General features: G+C 38.8%; 1 protein-coding gene across 5 annotated transcripts in view; it reads right to left on the bottom strand.

Moving 5' to 3' along the window:
- Window positions 1-22,010, bottom strand: part of cacna1ia (calcium voltage-gated channel subunit alpha1 Ia) — a 230,835-nt gene that overhangs the window by 48,694 nt on the left and 160,131 nt on the right. For all 5 annotated transcript variants that reach the window (XM_036148200.1, XM_036148199.1, XM_036148198.1 and 2 more), the window contains exons 9-20: window positions 21,571-21,895; window positions 21,061-21,437; window positions 12,342-12,493; window positions 11,923-12,108; window positions 10,607-10,724; window positions 10,357-10,512; window positions 10,128-10,218; window positions 8,509-8,663; window positions 6,310-7,011; window positions 5,717-5,817; window positions 3,918-4,041; window positions 2,777-2,845 (exon numbers count right to left, since the gene is read on the bottom strand). In XM_036148200.1, the coding sequence (XP_036004093.1) occupies window positions 2,777-2,845; window positions 3,918-4,041; window positions 5,717-5,817; window positions 6,310-7,011; window positions 8,509-8,663; window positions 10,128-10,218; window positions 10,357-10,512; window positions 10,607-10,724; window positions 11,923-12,108; window positions 12,342-12,493; window positions 21,061-21,437; window positions 21,571-21,895 (2,556 nt within the window). The remainder of the gene's footprint in view (window positions 1-2,776; window positions 2,846-3,917; window positions 4,042-5,716; window positions 5,818-6,309; window positions 7,012-8,508; window positions 8,664-10,127; window positions 10,219-10,356; window positions 10,513-10,606; window positions 10,725-11,922; window positions 12,109-12,341; window positions 12,494-21,060; window positions 21,438-21,570; window positions 21,896-22,010) is intronic.

A 22,010-nucleotide genomic window follows, 5' to 3' on the forward strand; every position in this document is an offset into this window, starting at 1 on the left:
ATATGGGGGATAAGCAATTGATCTAAAACACAATCTATAAGTTTGTCAAGTGGTCAAATAATAATTGTCTAAATTACGTACTAGGAAAATAGGTAGACCTGTTGGATGATGGACGATGTGAGTAAATCTTCATCCAAACAGTGAGTGTACATAGTGTAGAATGAGTTCAAGTAAAGTTATCATCTGGTTATTATTGCAAAAATTGAGCTGTATTTGCTCAACTTCCATTGCAGGGTTCCATTTGGATATGTGTAATATACGTACCGTCTCAATTTTTCAACATTTCCAAAGAATTCAAGGCAGCTATGCTTAACTGATGATGAAATTAGGTATGTTACAATGTCAAATGTGCCAGTGGCAAACATACAGTGTTTGTATGTTACTTTAGGAGACAGAGTTTGAAGATTTGATCTGTGAAAATATTAACGGTACTGGTTTCCTTGTATTCAAAACTATAAATAAATTGTCAGAGAGTGGTTGCGGTCCAACAGCCAGTGAGACAGACACACCATTTTAGTAGATCACTGAAATTTAACATGTAGGCCAGTGGGCTGAACATCCTGGGTACAGACCAGCAAGTAAAAGTTGTATTATTTTTTTTATAGTGTCCTGTCTGGCAATGTGGCAATAAGAGTTGTTGTCTTAATGGCAAAAAGAGCCCACCAGATTTTACTTTCACAAGTGGAGCAAGCAGTTGTATTTTAATCCACCTCTCTGCAGCTTCCGTACAGTTGAACACTCATTATCGCATTGGGACAGTGTCTTGGCAATAGCTACATTGAAATAGATTGAGTTAATCTAAAAGGAGCAAATCACGAAAGGATCATACAAATTAATACTGCGATATGTACATTCCAATGTGTCCTCTGCATTTAATCTGTCCCTTCAGGGAGCAGTGGGCTGCCACTGTGCGGCACCCAGGGAGCATTCTGGGTCTAGGCGTCTTGTTTAGAGACCCAATCTGTGGGATACAAACAGGGGAACTTGTAGTCTTTCCAGGACGCAAGCCATAAGCTACCACTCACCTAGTCAGCTGATCAGCCCGAAAACTTTCAAACTACAATGAGACTCAGGAAAGGTCGGGAACATAATATCTTAAAGCAGACAACCAGTTAAAATACCCATTTACTCAATTTACTCGACTCAAACAAAGCAGACTTCGTAAAGTGCCTCAAGATGACATGTTTCATGAATTGGCGCTATATAAATACAATCTAATTGAATTAAAACTTATGAGCTAATCAGCTCATCACAGATAATCAGATGGACTAAAACAGCCGGCAGCCACAAACCAGCACCACCTTAGTGTAGTTTTGCTGAGTATGTCCATCTATGAAAACAGCAACACACTTCTCTTGGTCTCTTGTAAAACCCTAGATGAATATTATGCATCTATATAGGGTTGCATCTAAAAAATATATAAACAGTTTCAATTAAAATCAGTAAAACAGGTTGTGGTTCTGAATAGCTATTAATGCTCCACTGCTCTGAGCAACGTTTACTTTCCTACAAACTCACAGCAATACAACGCATGCCTACTGCAGGCAAGCAAACTATTACACAACAGCATTACAGAACATCACTTAATATCAGAACTGTTCTTTTAAAACAGCATTTATTCCTGCGAGATTGAACCTAAATGCTAAAATGCATACAGAGGCAGCTGTAGCCAATGTAGACTGGTTCTCAAGTTTACAATGTGTCAACACAATACTGATTCATCCCTTGAGTTGAAAAGACTTTTTATGTTGGAATGTTTCTAATGTCAGCATTAAGTGGCCTAACAAAGAAAGAAAGAAACAAACATTCCTTCTGAAATTGGTCAGGTTTGGCCCGGGTAAAGTCCAAAATAATGACTTTCAGAAAGCGCCTTTTTGGATATTAACCCGATGAACCTACTTCTCAGAAGCCACGTGTAAGGAAATGAGGAGAGGCTCAATAGATTTGTAAAGCACTGTACCTCTAAAGCATATTTTTATTTATATGGTCTCCAGAAACCATGCAGAAAATGCATTATACATCAAACCTATTTTTTGTAACTCCAACATTTTGCCTGGAGATGCTTCAGACTGCTGACCAATTCTCCAAGCGTGCTGTATTTTCCTTTCCCCTCCTTTTCTTTGGCTCCATCTTTTATGCAGTATTCAAACAGATGATAAAATCCTACAGAGAGATTGATGCTACACAAACAAGCGCATCAACACACATTTAGGAGATATACGGGGTTCCGACACACAGGCTCAAAGGGAGACATGTACGGCTCGGCCAGGGGGCTGACAAGTCTGCGGCTACTTGACGTGCTCCGATTGGTTAATAATTGATTGCGGGAGTACATAATTGATGGCCCACTTATGCCAGATACTTTCCTGGAGAAAACAGAGGCCGGCAAAGAAAAAGTGAGGGAGGAGAATCAAAGAAATAAAAGATGGAGAAACAAACAGATTGAGATTTAGAAAACAACACTGCTGAGACCCTAGAGAAGTTAAAACATAGATGTGGAGAGAAAAGAAAGAGAAACAGCAAAGTATGGATATATATATATATATATATATATATATATATATATATATATATATATATATATATATATATATATACATATATATCAGAGCAGATCAGTCACTAATTAACAACTTTATTCTCCTAAAGAACAAGTAAGAGAAGGAAGGGAACTGTGGAATATCTTCTGTGTAAGCGCTACGGATGAGTTTTTTGAAACAGACATCGCTTCGGAGCCTGCACTGGCAGTATAGAGAGACAGGCTGTAAAATGTTACCTTGAGAGTCATCTCGCCCACAAAGATGGCAGTAAAAATGTAGTTGGAAATGGTGAGAAAGACTCTTTCCTGTATGAACAATGTAGAGAAGAGAGAGAGGTGAGTGTCAGAACTACAAAACAGGTCAATCAGGAGTTTTAAAGTTTCTTTACAGCCCCTTTTAGACACTAACATTCAATTTGTCATCAGAAAATGGAGCCATAAAGCAAACACAAGAGCATTTAAGAGCAGTTTCCACCCCACACATAGAGTTCCTTGCAAAAGTATTCATAGCCTTTAATTTTTTTCATCTTTTCTTATATCGCAATCATACACTTCATGTATGTTGTTGGAATTTTATGTATAGTAAAATATGTATGTAAAATATAAAATAGAGGAGGATATACCTTTCATATTTTTCTAAATCTTTTACAAAAGAACAAATCTAAAAGGTGTGGCATATGTATTCAGTACTTTGTAGAGTCGTCTTTCTGTGCAAATAACACTGAAAGTCGTTTGGGAAACGACTTTCACACTGAAGCTGGTTCTGCTGGAGTTTTCCTCTCCACTGTCGCTTCATGCATGCTCAGTATGAGGGATTGCTGCAAAGCCATCAACAAAGCAGATGGCTGTCCACTGTGGCTCTACGCTCTTTCAGGAGGAGTGAATGCTGCTTGTCAAGACTTGATGCAATCTGCTGGGATTCCTTAGATAGGAAACTTTGTGATCAATCTGAATGATTTGATTGAATTTGACTTTGTAAAGTGCCTTGAGATGACATTTGTTGTGAATTGGCACCCATAAAAATTGAATTGAATTGAATTGCTATTTGTTCACTGAAGTTCTTTACCAAACCTCTAAGGCATTCACAGGGCAGCTGGATTCATGTTAATATTAACACAGCTGGACTCTTAACTACTTAGGTTTTTTCCAAAGGTAGGTGATGGCACTGGATTATATTCAGGGGTATTCAAGTAAAGGAAGCCAAATGTTCACCACATTTTTAGATTATTTTCTTTTTTTTGTAAAAATAAATAAATAAATAAAACCTTATTATTTGCTTTTCACCTTTATAATCTGATCTGAAAAGGAAAATTTTTTTTCAAGGGGTATGATTACTTTTACGATGGACAGCAAAGACACACATTTCGGAAGGATTTACCAAGCTGCCCTGAAGTATCTTTGGCCTTTCAAGAGCCACTGTGATGCAGTTGGAGAAGATAAAGGCCAAAACGACATAGTCAAACAACTTATGGGCGATGATGGACTGGCACATCTGTCTGAACCTGACAGGGGAAAAGAACATGAAAAACTTTTAAACAAAAAGTCATCACAAATATTTATTTTCCTATCACTGTGCCTGGCATCATGAGCAGTTTCCACCCAATCACAATGAAACCAGTTAACGTGATTGCAGATGGTAGCTCCTTCACATCTCAGTGAGTAAATAGCATCATTCAGGCCCTGTTTACATTGCTCCTAATTCAAAATAAATTACATTAACACCACTTTCAGAATCCCAGGATCCCTGAGTACCGAGCTCTGCTGGGAGAACAGAGTCGAGGGATCTGAGTGAAACACACAGAGAAAGGGGAGAGGGAGCGACTGATGGCAGAAGGAAAGGGGACACCCAGCATAAACAGTGAATCTGTTTTTGAAAAGTGAGGATGTGACAGTGCGTGCTGCCAAAAAGCAATTAAATATTTTCACTGAAGTGCTTATCGGAACAGATGACAGGGACATAAAAACGAGGAAAAAATATATTCATTCTTTTACAAAAATATTCAGCTGTCTCCATCTAACGCCTTTAATGCAGATTTTGACTTATCACTGTGAGGTGATGCAAATCATTATAGACTGCAAGGTTGCACCCAGGGGACTCTCTAATGCTGTTTACCGAAAGTACAGACTTTCACATATCTAGATTTTTTAATGAGATGATCGATCAATTCTCTAAGGAAGTCATTTCTTCAGGGCTCCTGTGGCTCAGTGGATTGAGCAGTTGTCTTGCAATTGGAAGGTTATGGGTTCTATTCCAGCATTCTGATGTGCCCCTGGGCTCGGCACTAGACCCCAAGTTGACTACGGGTCTTCATATTCGTCTGTGTGTGACATTCATTGAATAAGGCCATGGAGTAAAGCTCCTTGAGTGGTCAGTATAGGGTTAGGGTTAGAAAAGCACTTCATTTATTCAGAAAACCTTATATATATATATATATATATATATATATATATATATATATATATATATATATATATATATATATATATATATATATATATATATATTATACATTAATGAATAACAGTCCACCAAAAATCTGTTGTATTTGTTCTTGAAGGTTTTACACAGGTTCAGTTCACACTGTTCAAGAAAAAAAAAAAAAAAAAAAGTTTATCAAACTGTCCACTATGTTGATGGACAAAGGACTACAACCTGATAAATGGTATGTGATTGAAAAAAAAAATCACTGGGTGAGTGGTCTGCCCTTCTGGACAAGAAATTGTTAAAAAGTTATGAAAAAACATGCATTTACAAAATTATGAGTGGTTTTCACAATTTTGTGAGTTGCGTTATATGTTTGTTAATAACGAATTATTCTAAGTTAATCAAAGAGGCTTCAAAACACAGTTTGGGGTACTACAAAAGGAACAAGGAGTTTGCTCGGTGCACCGTTCATCAGGAACATCACGTTTTGCAATATTAAACTTTGAACATTAGTTCACCCCAAATTTGGGTATAAATACAGTCTTTTGGTTTGAAGTGCGCTATCTCATTTGTCAGAAAATCTGTTGATATGTTGTCTGTCTAAAATATTCTTGTACTTTTCAAAAAGATATTGCATAATCAAAAATTTCTAAGGGTAAGGACATTGAGGGCAAAAGCTATGAACAAACACACAGCTAAACAAGTCAATGACTATGGCTAAATCAGTAAACATGAAGATAACAGTAACTCACTTGTTCTGTGGTGAAAAAAGGAAGATGGACCAGTCTTCCCTCGTCTCACACCAGTCTGGTCTGTATGCTTCCAACATCTTCTGGATTCGGAAGCATAAGCTCTGCAACAAACACACCCATCAGAGCACAAAGGGGCATCTAAGAGGAGATGCACACAACTTGACAGAAAGTGTCCGTTTGGGCCGCATGTTTCTTAATTATTCACACAAGTGTCAACAGCTTAGAGCAACCTCCAACATTACAATCTGCACGTCTTTCCCCCGCTGTCTAAATAGTCCCTCCTAATTAACCTTGTTTTGCTCATAGACTGACTTCCTGACAATCAAAACAATGGGACTCCCATGAGAGATGGGCGATTGTGAGAGAATGCACATGGAAATCAAACACAACTGAGTAATAGATTAATGCCTTTATAACATATTGCAATTTAACATTGGAGTTAATTGGTTGTTTTAAATCCTAAAAACATATCCTGCTCATTCCCGCTCAAATTTGTATCTGCCTGTGTCGATTTGAAACTGAAGATAATTAGTGATAAATAAAGTGAGCACTTAGGTTATTTTGTCATTCCATATAAACAAACAGTAACCTACATATTCAATGTCATCATCCAGGTCCTCCCTGTCCTTGCTGCGTGTGTTGACCTGGGGGAAGACGGCCGTCATCAGGTGGCTCTGGGGGTTCGTCCCGCCGCCCGGCTCCATCGACCGCCTTGAGGGCGGAAGAAGCAGGTGCGACAGTAGGGTCTTCCCGTTACAGTCCTGGTGGATTCCCTCCAAGTCCCCACTGGTGCTGATCACAAGCCCTCCAGAGAGGCTCTTCTTCCTGTGGTGAGCGTGGAGGTTCACGGGAGGGAGAGCGTAGTGTTGTTGTGGAGTCTCCGCTGAACACTGCAGCGTGTGGGGGAGCTCTAGAGAGAGGGCTCTGCGGTCCCTTCGAGCTGCAAAGTAGTCGTGGAGCTTTGGATGAGGAAGCTGAAGACAATGGGGAGCAGTGGCAGGAGGAGAGAGAAGGGACTCCTCTTCTTCTGTTTGGATATGATGGTGATGGTGGGGAGATGAGGAGGCACGGGGACCACGGATACGAAGGCTTCCTCCAACCACCCCTCCTAGACCCCCCAAACCGCAGCCATAGAAGGGCCTTGCAGAAGTGGGCGTGAAAGCAGGGCTAGCAGAGGGAGATGAGGAGGAGCAGGGTCGGCCCCCAAGGCTGCTCCAGCTGGATCGACGGGCCCACAAGGGGTGAGGCTGGGGAGGCAGTGGGCGGCCCCAGTTGTGGTAACCTCGACCTGTATACTGATAGAGAAAACCTCTGATGATAATACAAATCAATCATGAATTCCTAAAAATAATCATTTTACTGGTCACTTTTAAGCTCAGTTCAGGATGTATCAATTCATAAATGAGTGTAGGATATGTTCAAATCGTATCCTACACTGGCCTCCGATAGATTATTTCACTGTGGGCAATTGAAACATTAGAAATGATATAGCGTTTAAATATTTTTACAGAACCTGAGTTCATGCCTGTGCAAAATTCCATTCAGCAGTACCAAATTTTTGCTGATATGTTTACTGTGGTTATATCTATCTTTCTTCATCAAATTACTATGAAGATAAAAAAAACCTGATTGCAGTAATGCTTCGTATGGTACAAAACGTTGCTTTTTGCAATAGCCAAAATATGGTGTGGGATTAAAGCAAAAATGTAAAAAAAAAAATGTTTTAATAAAATGTGTGCTTGCCTTTTACCTTCTGAAATAAGAACTATTTTTAACAATAGTAACTGTGCTCTAAATTCTTTAGGAAAATGGCTTTGGTACTACAATGTTGCCGTATGCTTTTGCATTTAGAGTCTGACTAATTTACTGTTTGTTAAAACAGAACATTAAACATGAGATTATGAAAAGCACGTAAAAAGATTGGCAGTATAATCACACTTTGGACAGAGAGTTTTATGAAGAAAACATATTTAGTTTTAGTGTGGATATTAAATCAATTTGATCTTCCAAGCTATATTTTTATCAAGCTATGCCAAAATCTAAAACTGAATTTAGGAAAGAAAGCCTAGAGCATCAAAGTGATAATTGTGCCGGTTTTCTAAATCAGGGGCTTTTGGACACCAAGGACTTTCAACGATAGTTAGGGGAATGGGGCCTTTGGAAACAGGCCATTATGGTGTGTTACTTTATACAGTAGATACTCAGAGAGAGGTGGGTCTGCATTGGATCAGCAGCAGGAACTCCAAAAAAGCCCATTCTATTATTTAGACAGGGGAGTTCTGCACAACATCGCACTGGACAGTTGGGTGTAATGAGATGATCTGCAGAATAATGAGATGGTCTATGTCTGAAGGCTGTCAAGATCTCACCCAGCACCTCTATTTTGTTACTGTACAATATTTAAGCATCCTATTCACAAAACAAGACAATACACATTTTCAAAAAGCTCATTTGTTTCGAGTTTTATGAGCGTCTTTAACATGTCAATAATTTTCCGTTTAAAATCGGAGAAAAAAATTTGGCTTTTTTTGTTGTGTTTTGTAGAAAATAAACAAGAACGTAGCATTACAGGGTGATTGTTTCCAAGCCACTACATTTAACAACACCCAATTGATTGCATAGTAAAACCAGCCAATATACACAGATTGTCATGAACCCAAATCTGTGCAAGGTTTGTTGAATGAGGCCAAGAATAACAAAGGACATACTGTCCATACATACCACATATATACTGTGATTCTGTTAGAAAGCAAATGTAGTTATTGTTAATGTTTACAACCTTTTCCACTTACCACAGCCCTCTTCTCCAGGTCGGCTCTCCCGAGAGAAATAACACTGTTCTTTCTGGAGCCAAGTGCAAAGGTCAACCTCTCTCCTGGAAACAGACCAGCGGGCAACAATGACATGTCCAGGTGTCCATTAGGGGTCAGGGTACAGATCTTTGGGTCTTCAGAAGACAGAAATGGGGGGGAAGCAAACAAAGAGAATCAACAGGAGTGTTAAGTGGGGGTAGGGATCAAAATAAGATGGATGAGTGGAAGGAAGTTGTCAAAGTGAAAAGAATATACCCCTTGCCTCCATTTGTTAAGGTTTTGTCTGTTGTTGCTGTGGAGGCAGAGGAATTTCCTTCACTGTACACAATAAATGTCCCAGAACAATGTTAAAGCCACCTCCGAGGGGCAAAGGAGGGTTTAATTCACAATAAATTGCCTTTCAGAAGGCAGGAAGAAACTCGTAATATTGAAACAAAGGGATATCTGCCAGTGGTTTACCCACTGCTGAAAATGTCTTTGGGAGAAATCGGTTTTTACAAACAATCCCAATGTGCTTTTCTTCCACGAATGCTGACATTTAAAAAGGTACATTTGGACTCATGAGAACAGTGATCAGACACCATCAGACGCCTCCCTAATGTGCTGCTAAATGTCGCTCAGTACGCTGGTCTTTGGTCAGTTCATTCCTGCTTTCCAGTTCATTCCAGCAGATATGAAGGGATATGCAGAGCAGATGCAGACATGAAAAGAGGTTTGCAATGCATGAAGTTTGATAAGCTTATATTTGTATTCTTGGAAAGGTGCTTAGCAAAATGTTGTTGTGAAAACTGTTTTGATGGGTTTTTATAGTCTAGGTTTTAACATGCAAATTTCTCAGTTTGTATTTGAACGTTATGGTTGAATATGATGATGCCAGTTCACCTATTTAGATTAGTGGTAATATGAATAATGATTTATTTTCAGTTCAATGAAAACAGATTTATTTAAAGGTGAGATTACAGTTTCAGAAGAAATATTGTACTGAAAAAAAACTGATGCATTAAATAAGGCGGAGTGAAGTGTTTTTCATTGTAAAGTATTTAGTAAATACACTGCTCAAATGAATTCAAAGAACAGTGTAAAAACACATCAGATTTCAAATGGCAAATAAAATCATGCTGGATATCCATACTTATATAGAATGAGTTTTTTGTGTTATAAACATAAGATAATGGCCTATATCGATGGATCCTGAAAGAGTCTGACTACCTGTGCAACCTCTGTAGGTATTGACACTGACCCTGTCAGCAAAACTACTGAAAAGTAGTTAAAACAAACTTGGGAGGGAAAAGAATGTCTGTGTCCTCCACCTGCAGCACCATTCCTGTATTTGGTATTGTCTCATCGTTGCCCCTTTAGTGCGGCTGTGGCTAATTTCATTAACACCAAAATAGCTAATTGTAATTAACGACCCCCTTTACTACTGAACCGATCAGATCAATGCTCCAGAGGTTTAACTGGTTTGATATTATACCCTGATTAAAATTTTTTCCTTTTTTTGAGCAGTGTACTTTCCAATAAAATGACACCTATCCTTTTCTTGGTCAAGCGGCTTTGGTGGTGAAAAAAGGCTGAAAAATTCTCAGGGACATTGGTACCTGAGAGGCGCGGGGAATCTTTTTGCTTTTCATTTTCGTCAAAATTACAGGAAGACCTGTCATCATCCGAATAGGAGCGGTTTGCATCACCCTGTTGAAGGAAGAAGAAAAAGAGGCGTCAGGAAATGGTACACAAGCTGTTAAAAGACCAAAATGGGCTGTTTTGAAAATCGCACATCATATTTCTTTTGTTTGATTGTTTTTTATGCACACTTTACACTAAGAGTACCTCTGCTTGGAAACCTTCAACCAGGATGGCAACAAGTAAATTAAACAGCACATAGTTTCCAAAGGTCATAAGGGCAACAAAATAAAGAGCCGCAAAGGGAGATGTGGATGCCATGCCGTTGTAAAGCACCATGTTCCAGTCCTCCTGAGTAAGAATCTAAAGCAGACATAGAGGAGAGTGTTTATTCTTTTTTGGTTTTCCAACCAAGGAAAAGGCATGATATGACTTTGCAGGTATAAACTACTGTTACCTGAAACACAGTGACGATGGCCCAAAGCAAGGAGTCAAAGTTCTTCCTGTCAGGAACTGTGTCTCCTGCCTCTGTCTTCAAACTGAACTTACAGCCAAATATGTGCATTCCCAAAATACTGCAAGACAAGACAAATCATTTTTAACTACAACTAAATATGTTCCAAATGTTGGTAAAAATAATCTCAGAAAAATACTTTTAAAATAAAACAAAATTTTGTTATCCTAAATAAAATATTACAACAAGACAACAAGTCCTGAAATATAGGTATATTGTGTTAACAAAGCCTTAATTATAAGGCTCAAATTACTAATAGACCACCCAAAAAATATGTTTGTAAAAATGTCATCAAAATGTTTCTGGGGCTCACGTAATACTCTCAGATGAAAATAAACTGGTTAGGATGCTCAAGAACAACCCAAAAAGCAAGCCTCAAGCTTAACACAAACAGGAATCTGCTGGAACACCAGTGGGGCCGGTCACTGTGTAGTGAGTTAAACATCATATGGACTGTGGGATGGCACCACATAAATATTTAGGATTTTCGTGAAAACCACAAGAAGGACGTTAGGAAGAATCTAGGTGTAACTTTCAAACCCATAAACACCCGTGTCCACTATCATGCATCTTGGTAGTTGCATCACAGTAAAGGTCAGTTTTGTTGATGCAGGTAGTGTTCAAAGCACAAAGTGGGTGGAATGAAAAAACTCCAGAATCATCCTAAATCAGCAGCTGTATGCTTGATAATTAGAGTGAGTGTTTGGATAGAACAATCTTCCCAAACACATTCAGTTCGGGAATGGATGAAGCCAGACTAGCCATTAGGCTTCTGGTAAGGCCCTGATACCACCCTCTTTGACAGTTTGTAAAATTTGTGAAATATCCTCAAAAAATGGGTCAGTGTGAGAAGGCCAACTAATTTAAATTTATTCTATAAATGCTTAAATAATTCCAAATATTACTCCATGCAAGAAAGATAACAGTTAATTAATAATAATATTAACAACATTCCTGCTGACAATAAGTGCATACCAACTTCTGTCCTGAATTGTGCTTTGACAAACAGATGTTTAAACAATGTTGAAAAAAAATGTAATAGCGCTTTTACAATTTTAAGTAGAACGTCCTAAGATTAAAGTTAATTTACCGAGGGTAATCATATTTAAGGGGTGTTTTTTTTCTTTGAGTATCACACCGATAAACCTACAGCACACACACAGTTCATGTCAAATGGGTAAATTATCTTGACAGTTTTTGCATAGCTAAAATGCTGACTTTACCTATTGTCAAGTTCCAATAAGAACCGATGAGATTACCTGAAGATGAAGATGAAGAGCATGAGCAGCATACAGAAGGTAGCCACATTGTCCATCGTCTTCATCAGAACCACAAGCTGCCGCCTCAACGCAGGCATGAACCTCACCAACTTAATGACCCTCAGCAGCCTGAACGTCCTCAGCACTGACAGACCACCATCTGCCTGGCCAATGATCTCACACACACTAGGGTGTGTGTTGCAGAAAATGTGCACAATTAGAGAGTGGGAAGATGTGGATAAACCAAGCTGACTGGTAAGTACAGGATTGAAAATGTATACTGTTGCACATTGATTCTATTGTAATTAAAATGTAGAACATCTGGTATGTTCTTTTTCTATTGAAATAGCATTTTTCCCCATTCAATTCAGTTTTACAAAAGAATAAAAGCAGAACGGTACAACTACTGGATTACAGACCTTATAATGACAATGATCCCATCGAAGATGTTGTATGGGTTCCTCAAGTACTCAAAAAAGCCAAAAGCTGTGAGCTTCAGGATCATCTCCAGGGTAAACATGCTGGTGAAAACAATGTTACAGATTTCCAGGACATTGGTCAGCTCATCAGGCTTGGTGGAGGGGTTGTCAGTCCAGGGACGCACAAAACATAAGAAGATAAATTCAAGCACAGTAAGTCAATTAAAGGGATAGAATCAAAATATTGTTAAAATAAAACAGTAAAAATACAAAAAAAAATCAAGAATGTTGAGACTTTGACTTTTACGCCATATGTCAGAGAAAATAGCAAACAATTCAGGAGAGATAGCTATGATTCCTTGCAAAAACTTTCATACCCATTGAGCTTAAGGTTTTTTTCATTACTACCATACTTCCATGTATTTATTTGAAATCTGAATTAAAACAGTTGTTCTGTAAAAACCTTAGAGATTTGTTAGAGAACATCACTGAACAGAGAGGATCGGCAAAGACCAAGGAACACAGGAGCAATGAGGTACAAAGCAGAGTTAGTTTATAAAACAATATTCAGAGTTTTGAACATCTCACTCGGCACAGTGGAATCATTCATCAGAAAATGGAAAGAGCATGGTATGACTGCAAACCTACCAGAAAAAGAGATTATTATTCAGAGAAGCAGTCAAGCAGTTCATTGTAACTCCAGAGCAGCTGAAGATATTTGCAGCCCAGGTGGGAGACTAATATGTTGACAAAACTTCAAAAACATTGCCTTATTAAAAAGGCACGAACAAAGCCATGTTAAAAGACATGCATGATAAATTCTATTTAAAGTTTGCCAAACCCATGAGTTGGGGAAACAACAGGCAAGTGGAAGAAGTTCCTCTGGTTAGATGAGATCTAAAATAAATTTTGTGATCAACATGAAAACCTTTTGAGTGGAGGATAACTAAAGTGACCAATCACCCTCAACATACCACCCTCTAAATGACATATGGTGGTTAAGGTTTTATGTCATGCGCATGCTTTTTTTCAGCAGTGCCAGAGGAATTGAACAGAGTTGATGCAAATATGTATGGGGCTAAATAATTAAATAAGACATGTGAGAGGGTGCAAAAGACATGTCTGGGATAGAGGTTCACCTTTCAACAGTGCAACAACCTTAATCACAATGTCATGGTTATTAAGGATTCCATATTTTGGGTTTCCTTATGCTGCTGTTTCCTGCTTGTTTCATGCTGTTTAGTTCCTGCTGTTTTAGCTTTTTTTTGTGGATTAGGTTCCTATTTATCTTTTTGTGTTTTAGGTAAATTTTGCATTTGATTCTTCCCTCTGTTCAGCTTTGGTTTATTTCTTCCCACAGTTTCTCTGTCTTCATTAGTATCAACTGTTCCTCCTCTCCACCTCAATGATCTCACCTGTTTCTACCATACTTATCTCCACACTTCCCTCTGTACATAAGCACCCTGGTTTTCACAGCTCATCGCCGCTTTCTCTCATTAATCTGCCTTATGGTTTGTGTCCTGGTCCTGTTCTCTCTTTGTGCTTCTTGTACCTGTTATGTTATTGATTTTATTATCAAAATCCGGCATTTGCTATTTGTGTTTGTACTTGAGATCTTCACAAACTTACACACCATGACCAATGCAGCAGAACCACAATAACATTTCAAAACATTTGCATGGCCAAGTCAGTGTCCAGGCTTTAATTCAATTGAGAAGCTGTAGCAAGTCTTGAATTTGCTGTTCACAAATGCACTCCCTTCAGGTTGACTGAGTTTGCGATATTTTCAAACAGACTGGGCAAAAAGATTCACTTACAACGGTAGAAGGTGGTTGTAAAAGGTCTCAAAGGGGCTGAATGCAAATGCATGAACTGTGTCAAGACTTGAAAATTACTGTTCACAGACAGTCTCTTCATCCTGTTTTGAATAAGCTGTTAGATATCCAAAGCTGATCGAGACATACCCCAAAAAGACATGCAGATGCTTTTATCGCAACATGTAGTTCTTAAAATCACTCACTATGTGAGCCTGCTCACATAACCACACAAATATATATATATTTTTTAATTTGAAAACATGTATCCTCTTTTGATATATAAATTACATGCTACCTCAATACAATTAAGTTGTGTATTGTGAAGTATTAAAATATGGAAAGGCTCAGAAAGTGCAAATACATTTGTAGGGCACAGCAGAAGAACTGGACTGCATATGTAGCAAAACCCAAAATACACAAAGCAGTCACTTTCTGGGTTTATTTCCATTTGTATGTGACTGTGCATGACTAGTCTCACTTTATCCCAGCGTATTGTGCACATGACCGAACGTTGTGTTTGCACAATATGGATCAGATGCTTTCACTGATACCCCCTGTGAATTTTCGGTTTAAAGCCAGCAGAGGAAAAAAAGGCAGCAGAGCCCTGCCAAAGTTAGCAAACCATGTCAGAGAAAAACACATTCTCAGCCCTCCCCGGCTCTAATCCGCTTTTGCCTCCAATCTATCTCCATTCTCCAAGTTCTTCCATTCCCTTTTTCTTTCTCTCTTTCCTCTTTCTGAGTCTCATTATCAGGCTGACCCATCTCTTCCCAATCGATATCACACTGTCGATCAGTAGAATGAGAACAGGAAAGGAATGGAGTGAATTAGGTAGAGGAGAAGACAGTGGATGGTGCAGGTGATGACAGAATGTGTTAGAAGGAAAGGTGAGGAGAAAAAAACGCTTAAAGGTGAGCAGAACACAGTTTGTTAGTGAGCAAAATAATTGTTTATCATTAAGTGTAATGTGTAGATGTACAATAGCACTGCCAGATGAGCTGCTCCAGTAAAAGGGAATAAGGTTGTGAACAGATACACAACCGTAAATTGTTCTCCATTGCACCTAATATAACGTTGACAAATATCCAGAATTCCCTCATTCATTCTAAACATCAACACAGGATGGGAGATTTATTGCTATTGGCATTGCCATCATGACTCTTGACATCGCAGTTTAACTCTGACAAAATGCCATTATCCCTCCCTCCTCAGGCTTCTGGCCACCTCTTCTCTACATTATACTTTCTATTCTTGTTTTTTTACCTTTAATTTCTCAGTATATTTTTAATCATAAAATTAACCCTTCAAGGCTTGTATAAGGTCACACTATAAAAACCTAGCAGTGAAGCTGCTACTACTGTAGATTTTTAACACCACTACACTGTCTTTCATTGTGATAAGTTACTATTAAATAGATATCCATCCAAGTGAATGTGAAAAGTAAAACGCTATCAGTAGATATTTGTGATTCATCTAAGTAAAAATATTTCCTGGTGGTTTAATTTATGAAATACAGGCACTTGTAATAACGTTGACTAAAACAATCTGATTTTAACTCTCTCTTCTCTCTCTTTTTTTTTCACTTCCCCATGTCAGTGAACACATGCTACTTGGACTTCTTCAGCGCACATGTCAGTATTGATTTTGTTAGGCCTAATTACAGCCCTCCCATTCTGCTTTACTTTCTGATCATCATCTGTACGTGCCCAACAGGGTCCGCAAAATGAATCTGTGTGGATGAGCACGTGGAGCCCAGATTTGTGTAGACATGTTGGCAGAGTGATGACAATAGTGTGATACTCCCATTCAAAAGGTGAAGCCAAACTCACATCAGGTGAAAAAAAAAAAAAAAAAAAACAATAAAAATGACTTGCCAGATCATAAATAGAAGAAGAAAAAAAACAAAATTGCTGTTTTTGAGAAAAGCCAGTGTTAAAACATACATTTTTATTAGTCTTCTTTGCAGTAGTTTGCAGACTCTTTAGTGAAATAATTTTATTAGTAAGTATTTCAAACTATAGGAAATTGTATTTGACCCCATATCAGGCAAAGATAAAATAACTGATGACAAAAAGCTGAATTTATCTAAATATAAGAGAATTATGTCCAAAACAACATGCCATACATGAAAAAATAAAGCGGAGTTCAATTACAGCAGCTACACCAGGCCTCGCGACTAAAGAACCCATAGTAATAATAACTCAAATAGAAACTGTCTGACAACAATAATTACAAAACATCTTAAAAAGCAACACATTCTGCATTGCTCTAAAATATCTTCAAGAACAGTTAGAAAAAAAAGTCACTGACATAAAACCACTGAGCTATATTATACACTGGAGTGCTAATCACCGTCTGTTTGAACGAGTCGCTTTGAAGCCACCAGCCGCCATATTGGTACTCCCTATTTCCCCCCAGTAACTAGGGAATATGTGCGCTACAGCATCGAATAACGAGGATTTTCTCATTTTCAGGGGGGGCTTAAGACTTTTAAAATGTCAAATGCCATATACTTTTATGTTATGTTCTAAAACTATCAAGTACTGAGAAAGTCATGTGCTGAAATATTTTGCATTTTATTAATTTAAATATATATGTTTAACATTTATAAATATATAAATAACAATGTACAAAAACATATATTTGCATATGTGTATACATATATAAATATATAAATATACACATACTTATATATACATATATATATATATATATTTAATATGAATAACATGTAAAATATTTCAGCACCTAATTTCCTAGTAGTTGATAGTGTTAGTACATCCACTGACTGTAGAATTACCTGTGAAACGTTTTCACACAGCCAGAAAACTTCTTGTTGTTGCAACCAAATCCTGTGGGATTCTGTGAGAGTAGGGAGTAGCAAGATGGCGGCCAGTGACTTCAGTTTTTCGGCAAAATCAGCACTCCAGTGTATAATATAGCTCAGTGCATAAAACAGTCCGAAAAACATTACAACACTATTCCTGAGGTTTTCAGACTCCAGTAAACCTCAAGGCAGACATTATTCACACATTGTGAAAACACAGAACAATGGCAAACCTTCCCTAGAGTGGCCTACATGCCCAAAGTTACTCCATAACTGCATCAACGACTCATCCAGCAGGTCACAAAAGAAACCATAACAACAACCAAAGCCCTGCGCATCGCTCAAGGTTAGCATTCAATATTCAACGACAAGAAAGAGACACTAATTGCATCAACGGGAGAGTTCCAGAACTAGAACCCACTTCTGACCAAAACAAAAACAAAAGCCAGTCTCACATTTGCCAGAAAACATTTTGATGATGGCCAAGACTTTTCGAAAAATATCATGTGAACTCAAAACAAAGGTTGAATTCCTTGGAAGATTTGCATTTTGTTACATCTAACATAAAAGTAACGCAGCATTTCGGAAAAAAAGCATCATACAAACAGTCACACAAAAGAAAAAGAAAATAGGCTAAAGGCTTTGGACTGACCTAGTCCATTGCTGCCAACTGAGATGCTGTATCACTACCTTAAACAAGCAGTAATGCTTGAAAAACCTCTGATGAGGTCAAAAATAACACCCAGAGTGGCTTCCATGGGTGAGCAAGTCCTCAGATTTAGGGGGATATTATTTCCTTAGAAATCACTTAGAAATCACAAATCAAATCACATGCAAATATGTCAAAATGGTCAGTAAGCTTTTGGTTCTGGGGTACTCCTCCATTTGGGATTTGTGCTGGAGGTGAGGCCCTTCTCATCCAAAGCATAACTGCACACTCAAACGAGTACTTTCTGTCAACCGGAAAAAAAACTGTGGGGGCAGAAAAATGCAGAGATACACAAAGAAAGCAATAAAGATGTGTGTGTCCAAATGCAAGTGTGGGCTCCTGAATACCTTCCTTCTTTGAAAAGCCTACACTAAAAAAAAAAAACAAAAAAAAAAAACAATCCTCACCAGGAACAGAGCTGAAAACTGCTGTGCAACTTCTGCCTGCCTTTGCACCTTGGAGTCCTCCTTCCTCCTCTCCCTTCTTTGCTCACTTGTCTCCCCCAACAACCCCTCGTTTATTTTTAGAGTCTTCAGAGATGAGAGAAAGAGAAAGCAACTAGTCTGTACTCTGTCAGAGAGTGAGTGGGTGGATGACAGAGGGGGAAGTGGGGAGGCAGCGGGTGAAACCAAGGGAGGTAACAAAAAGAGAGTCATAGCGTAGATTAGACACTTGGGGTAAGGCAGGAAGGAGGGTGGAAGGAAGACAGGGAGGCATAGAAAACGGTGAAAAGTACATGTGGGGGTTTAATGGGGGATAAGGGGAGAGAGGTGGAAAAAAATACTAGGAAATAAGGCAGCATAAAAAAGGGTGAAGAATAGCCTGATCTGGTGAGGAAAATAAGGAGAATCAAGCTGTCTTATGTAACAGCTTGTCAGTCTTGCTTGAATGTGTTTTAGCTGGTTCATTTGGGCAAATATAAAAAAAAAAAAATCTATTTTGTTTGGCCTCACACAGACTGGACAAAAGAAAATTGTGTTTGCATGTGCATGTGTGTTCTTGGCAGGCGTTTTCCACTCTTGCTCGCCGACACCTGTTTCTGAAGAGAGGACCGATGTTAAAGAGCCGGCTATGTTTTGTCTGCTGCTGGGCTAAATGTTTATACCTCTGTCAAGAAACTGTGTGGCACTGATGAACTACGCCAACGCTCATCTGTCGGAATCTCATCTGCCATTGCAATATTTCTTTCTGTGACTCGTCGGAGTGAGAGGGGAGTGAGAAATGATCACGCCAACGCACTCTGTTGACACCATGGAGCTGTATGCCAATCTAAATAATTGAATGCAATGTTCCAAAACAATCACTGTCTCGGCTCGCTCAGAGCTTTTGGAGTAAGTGCACAGATAAAAAAGCCATGTCTTGACAATAAAAAAAAGCAAATTGGATCAAACATTGCAGGAGTGGAAATGTGTGCGTCAACCAGTATATGTATGCTCTATGTTCAAAAAAGTTTCTGAGCAAAGAAAACTGAAAAGTAATATAAGATTCTTTTCCTGATTCATTAAATACATCCTAAATTAACAACAAAAATAGCAAGCTAAACAGAGACACTGTACTTAAATCTGTAAAACAAAAATCAATGTGTTCCTTTTAAAAAGGAGGCAGGGGATTATAATGGAAACAACAGATAAACCACAAACAATGGAGACTCAGAGGCTGACATACTTAGATTGGACAGGATGACTGATTAGTCAGCTTGGTCACATCTACATTATACTATGATATTCTCCACCAATGTGATGCATGGAACACTGATGTCATATTGTGCACACCCTTGCACAATATGACCAGTATACACAACTGGTTCTACTTAATGCTTGTGTGAGTAATAAACGGACACTCTCTCTCGCGTCCGGTAATCTATGCGTCTCACATTGTTGTGTATGAGAGTAAACATTATTTGAGGTGAGAAGTGTGGTAAAAGTGTGATTATGAAGAATACAGTTCTTAATGTGGTATTTTCCTCCTGCGTCAATATATCAGATTTTCAGGCTAATTTCTTCTATTATTTTCAGTTCAAGATTATGTGGCTGCAATATAAGAGCTATTCATTTTAAGGCTTTTCGCAAATATTTATCTTTGGTTCCGAAAAGTAGGGATGGGTTTGTAGATTTGTTAGGATGATTTAAGTAGGCAGAGACATGCTTCTTCTAGCCTTTTTGCTTTAAGTGCAAAATATGACTTAAAAGCAATTAAGAAAAGTACACTGAATTTAACTAGAGTCAAAAGAGACATGAAATCTGACACTTGTCCATCATCTTTACTGAAGCTACAAGCTCTTGCCAAACCCGGTCAGGAGAAGGGCAAAAACATTGTTTCCGCTAACAGCACGGCTTCAAAGCCGTAACCTTTTAAAGAATTAACATTTGATAGACTGGACAACACTGATGAAGTACCAGCATCAATGTTACCGCTTCCTTGCTGCGAGCCGCCATTGTTGTCTGAATCCAAACAGTCGCTTCTCTGATACGTGACATCAACAAAAATCCCACCCGCTGATCCTGATTGACTCGTCTATTTTATGTGCTATTGAAATCCCTCCCAATGGCAGCAATTGCAGATGGATGTGTGGAAGCCATGTGGTGCTCGGTGGAACTACATCCACCTGGCGAGAGTCAGGTTAATAAGGAAAAAGTGGATGGAGGAAAAAGTGGAAGCTTGGAAACTTGAGAACAACATCTCCAAGTACGGTGTTGGTAGCATCATGTTGTGAGTGTTTTGAGGGATGGGAGGACTTTGCAGAACAGATAGCATCACGGGGGAAATAAAATTATCAGGAATTATAAAAGCAGCATTGCGAGACATCAGGCGGGAAGTTAAAGTTTAGACACAATTCAGCTGTTTTTTTTTAAGGACATTGTCCCTGAGAATACTGCTAAATAAATTACCAAATGGTTTAAGGACAACAAAGTCAATCACAAAGGCTTAATCTCAGTACCAGAGAGAGTTTTTGGGCAAGTAAGACAAACAAACTTAATAGCAGTTTATTTTCCAGAGGAGTGGTCCCAAATCCCAGCAAATTATTGTAAGAAGCATTTGTTAGGACACCCAAAATGAATGAACTAGGTCATACAGTTTTAAAAAAGTAATGAAAAGTAAACAACCTTGAGTAAACATCCAAATATGATGTTTATCTTAAAAATCCCTCTGATATTTATGGCTTTTAGTTAATGAGGAATCTGTGCATGTAAATGTATTCACAACAATTTATGTGGCCAAGAACAAAACCTAATGCCCTATTACCCAAAAGAAAACTAACAAACAAACAAAACAAAACAAAAAAAGTCAAAAGAAACAGCAAAATCTTTTAAAAAGGAACCTTAGTACATCTGAAACTTCAATCGTTTGGATGTTTGATCATCTTACCTGGTTGTGGTGCTCAATGCCCATGCTGATAGTATTGATAAGGATTGCGATCATAATGCCTCTGCTGAAGTACTTGCTCTCCACAATACCCCAGAGTTTCCTTCTCATATCCTTCCAAAGGTCCCTACAACTTCTAAAGCATGTCTTCCTTCGCCTCTTCTCTCCATCTTTCTTCTCCTCCAAGTGGTTCTCCTCTTTGTCTGTTTCCTTCACAGCGTCCTCTTCATTTTCATCCCCATTTTCCAAATGTCCTGCAGTCCTTGCACCTTCTTTCAAGCAGATAGGGCACTCCTCAGGATTCTGGACAGTCAGGCTGATGGAGTTAGCTTGAGCTTGGGAGTCATGGTTTGGCTTGCTGTGATGTGGACATTTGGATGCTGTAGGGATACAACGACAAAAGTATGTATGCTATCTAGTCTTAATAACAATCTTGAACAGTCACAAGAACCATAAATCCTTTGTAAACTCTGCTAAATAGAATATGTCTTTAGCAATTTGTATCCTACTTACATCTATGATGCCTCGCATGATGTCGATCTCCGTTTATATTTCCTCCGCCTCGCCTGTTGGCCCTGCCTGCACTAGCCGGAGCGGGTTTGCCTCTCAGAGTGTAGTAGAGAGCTGTCGATCTCCTCTTGGCCTTGCGAAGGACGTGGCAGACCAGCTGGAAGATCTCCTCGTAGCAGTCTCCTGGCTCAGCCATGCTAGCTAAGGTGGAGGAGGACAGGCACTGCGCTCTTTGCTCCTGCATCAGCTGGTGCTCCCGCTGTTTGGTCTCTGAGAACTGGGTGGCGATGACCACCAGGCACAGGTTGATCATGAAGAATGAACCAATCTGGATGGGAGGGGATTAAAAAGTTGAATTCGGAGCGATAAAAGTAGTTGTTGCAAGACAAGATTGAGCAGAAAAAGGTAAATAACTGCTTATAGTGTATACTGGGAATATAAAC

This window comes from Fundulus heteroclitus, chromosome 16 (assembly GCF_011125445.2).
Source record: "Fundulus heteroclitus isolate FHET01 chromosome 16, MU-UCD_Fhet_4.1, whole genome shotgun sequence".
Classification (NCBI taxonomy): domain Eukaryota; kingdom Metazoa; phylum Chordata; class Actinopteri; order Cyprinodontiformes; family Fundulidae; genus Fundulus; species Fundulus heteroclitus.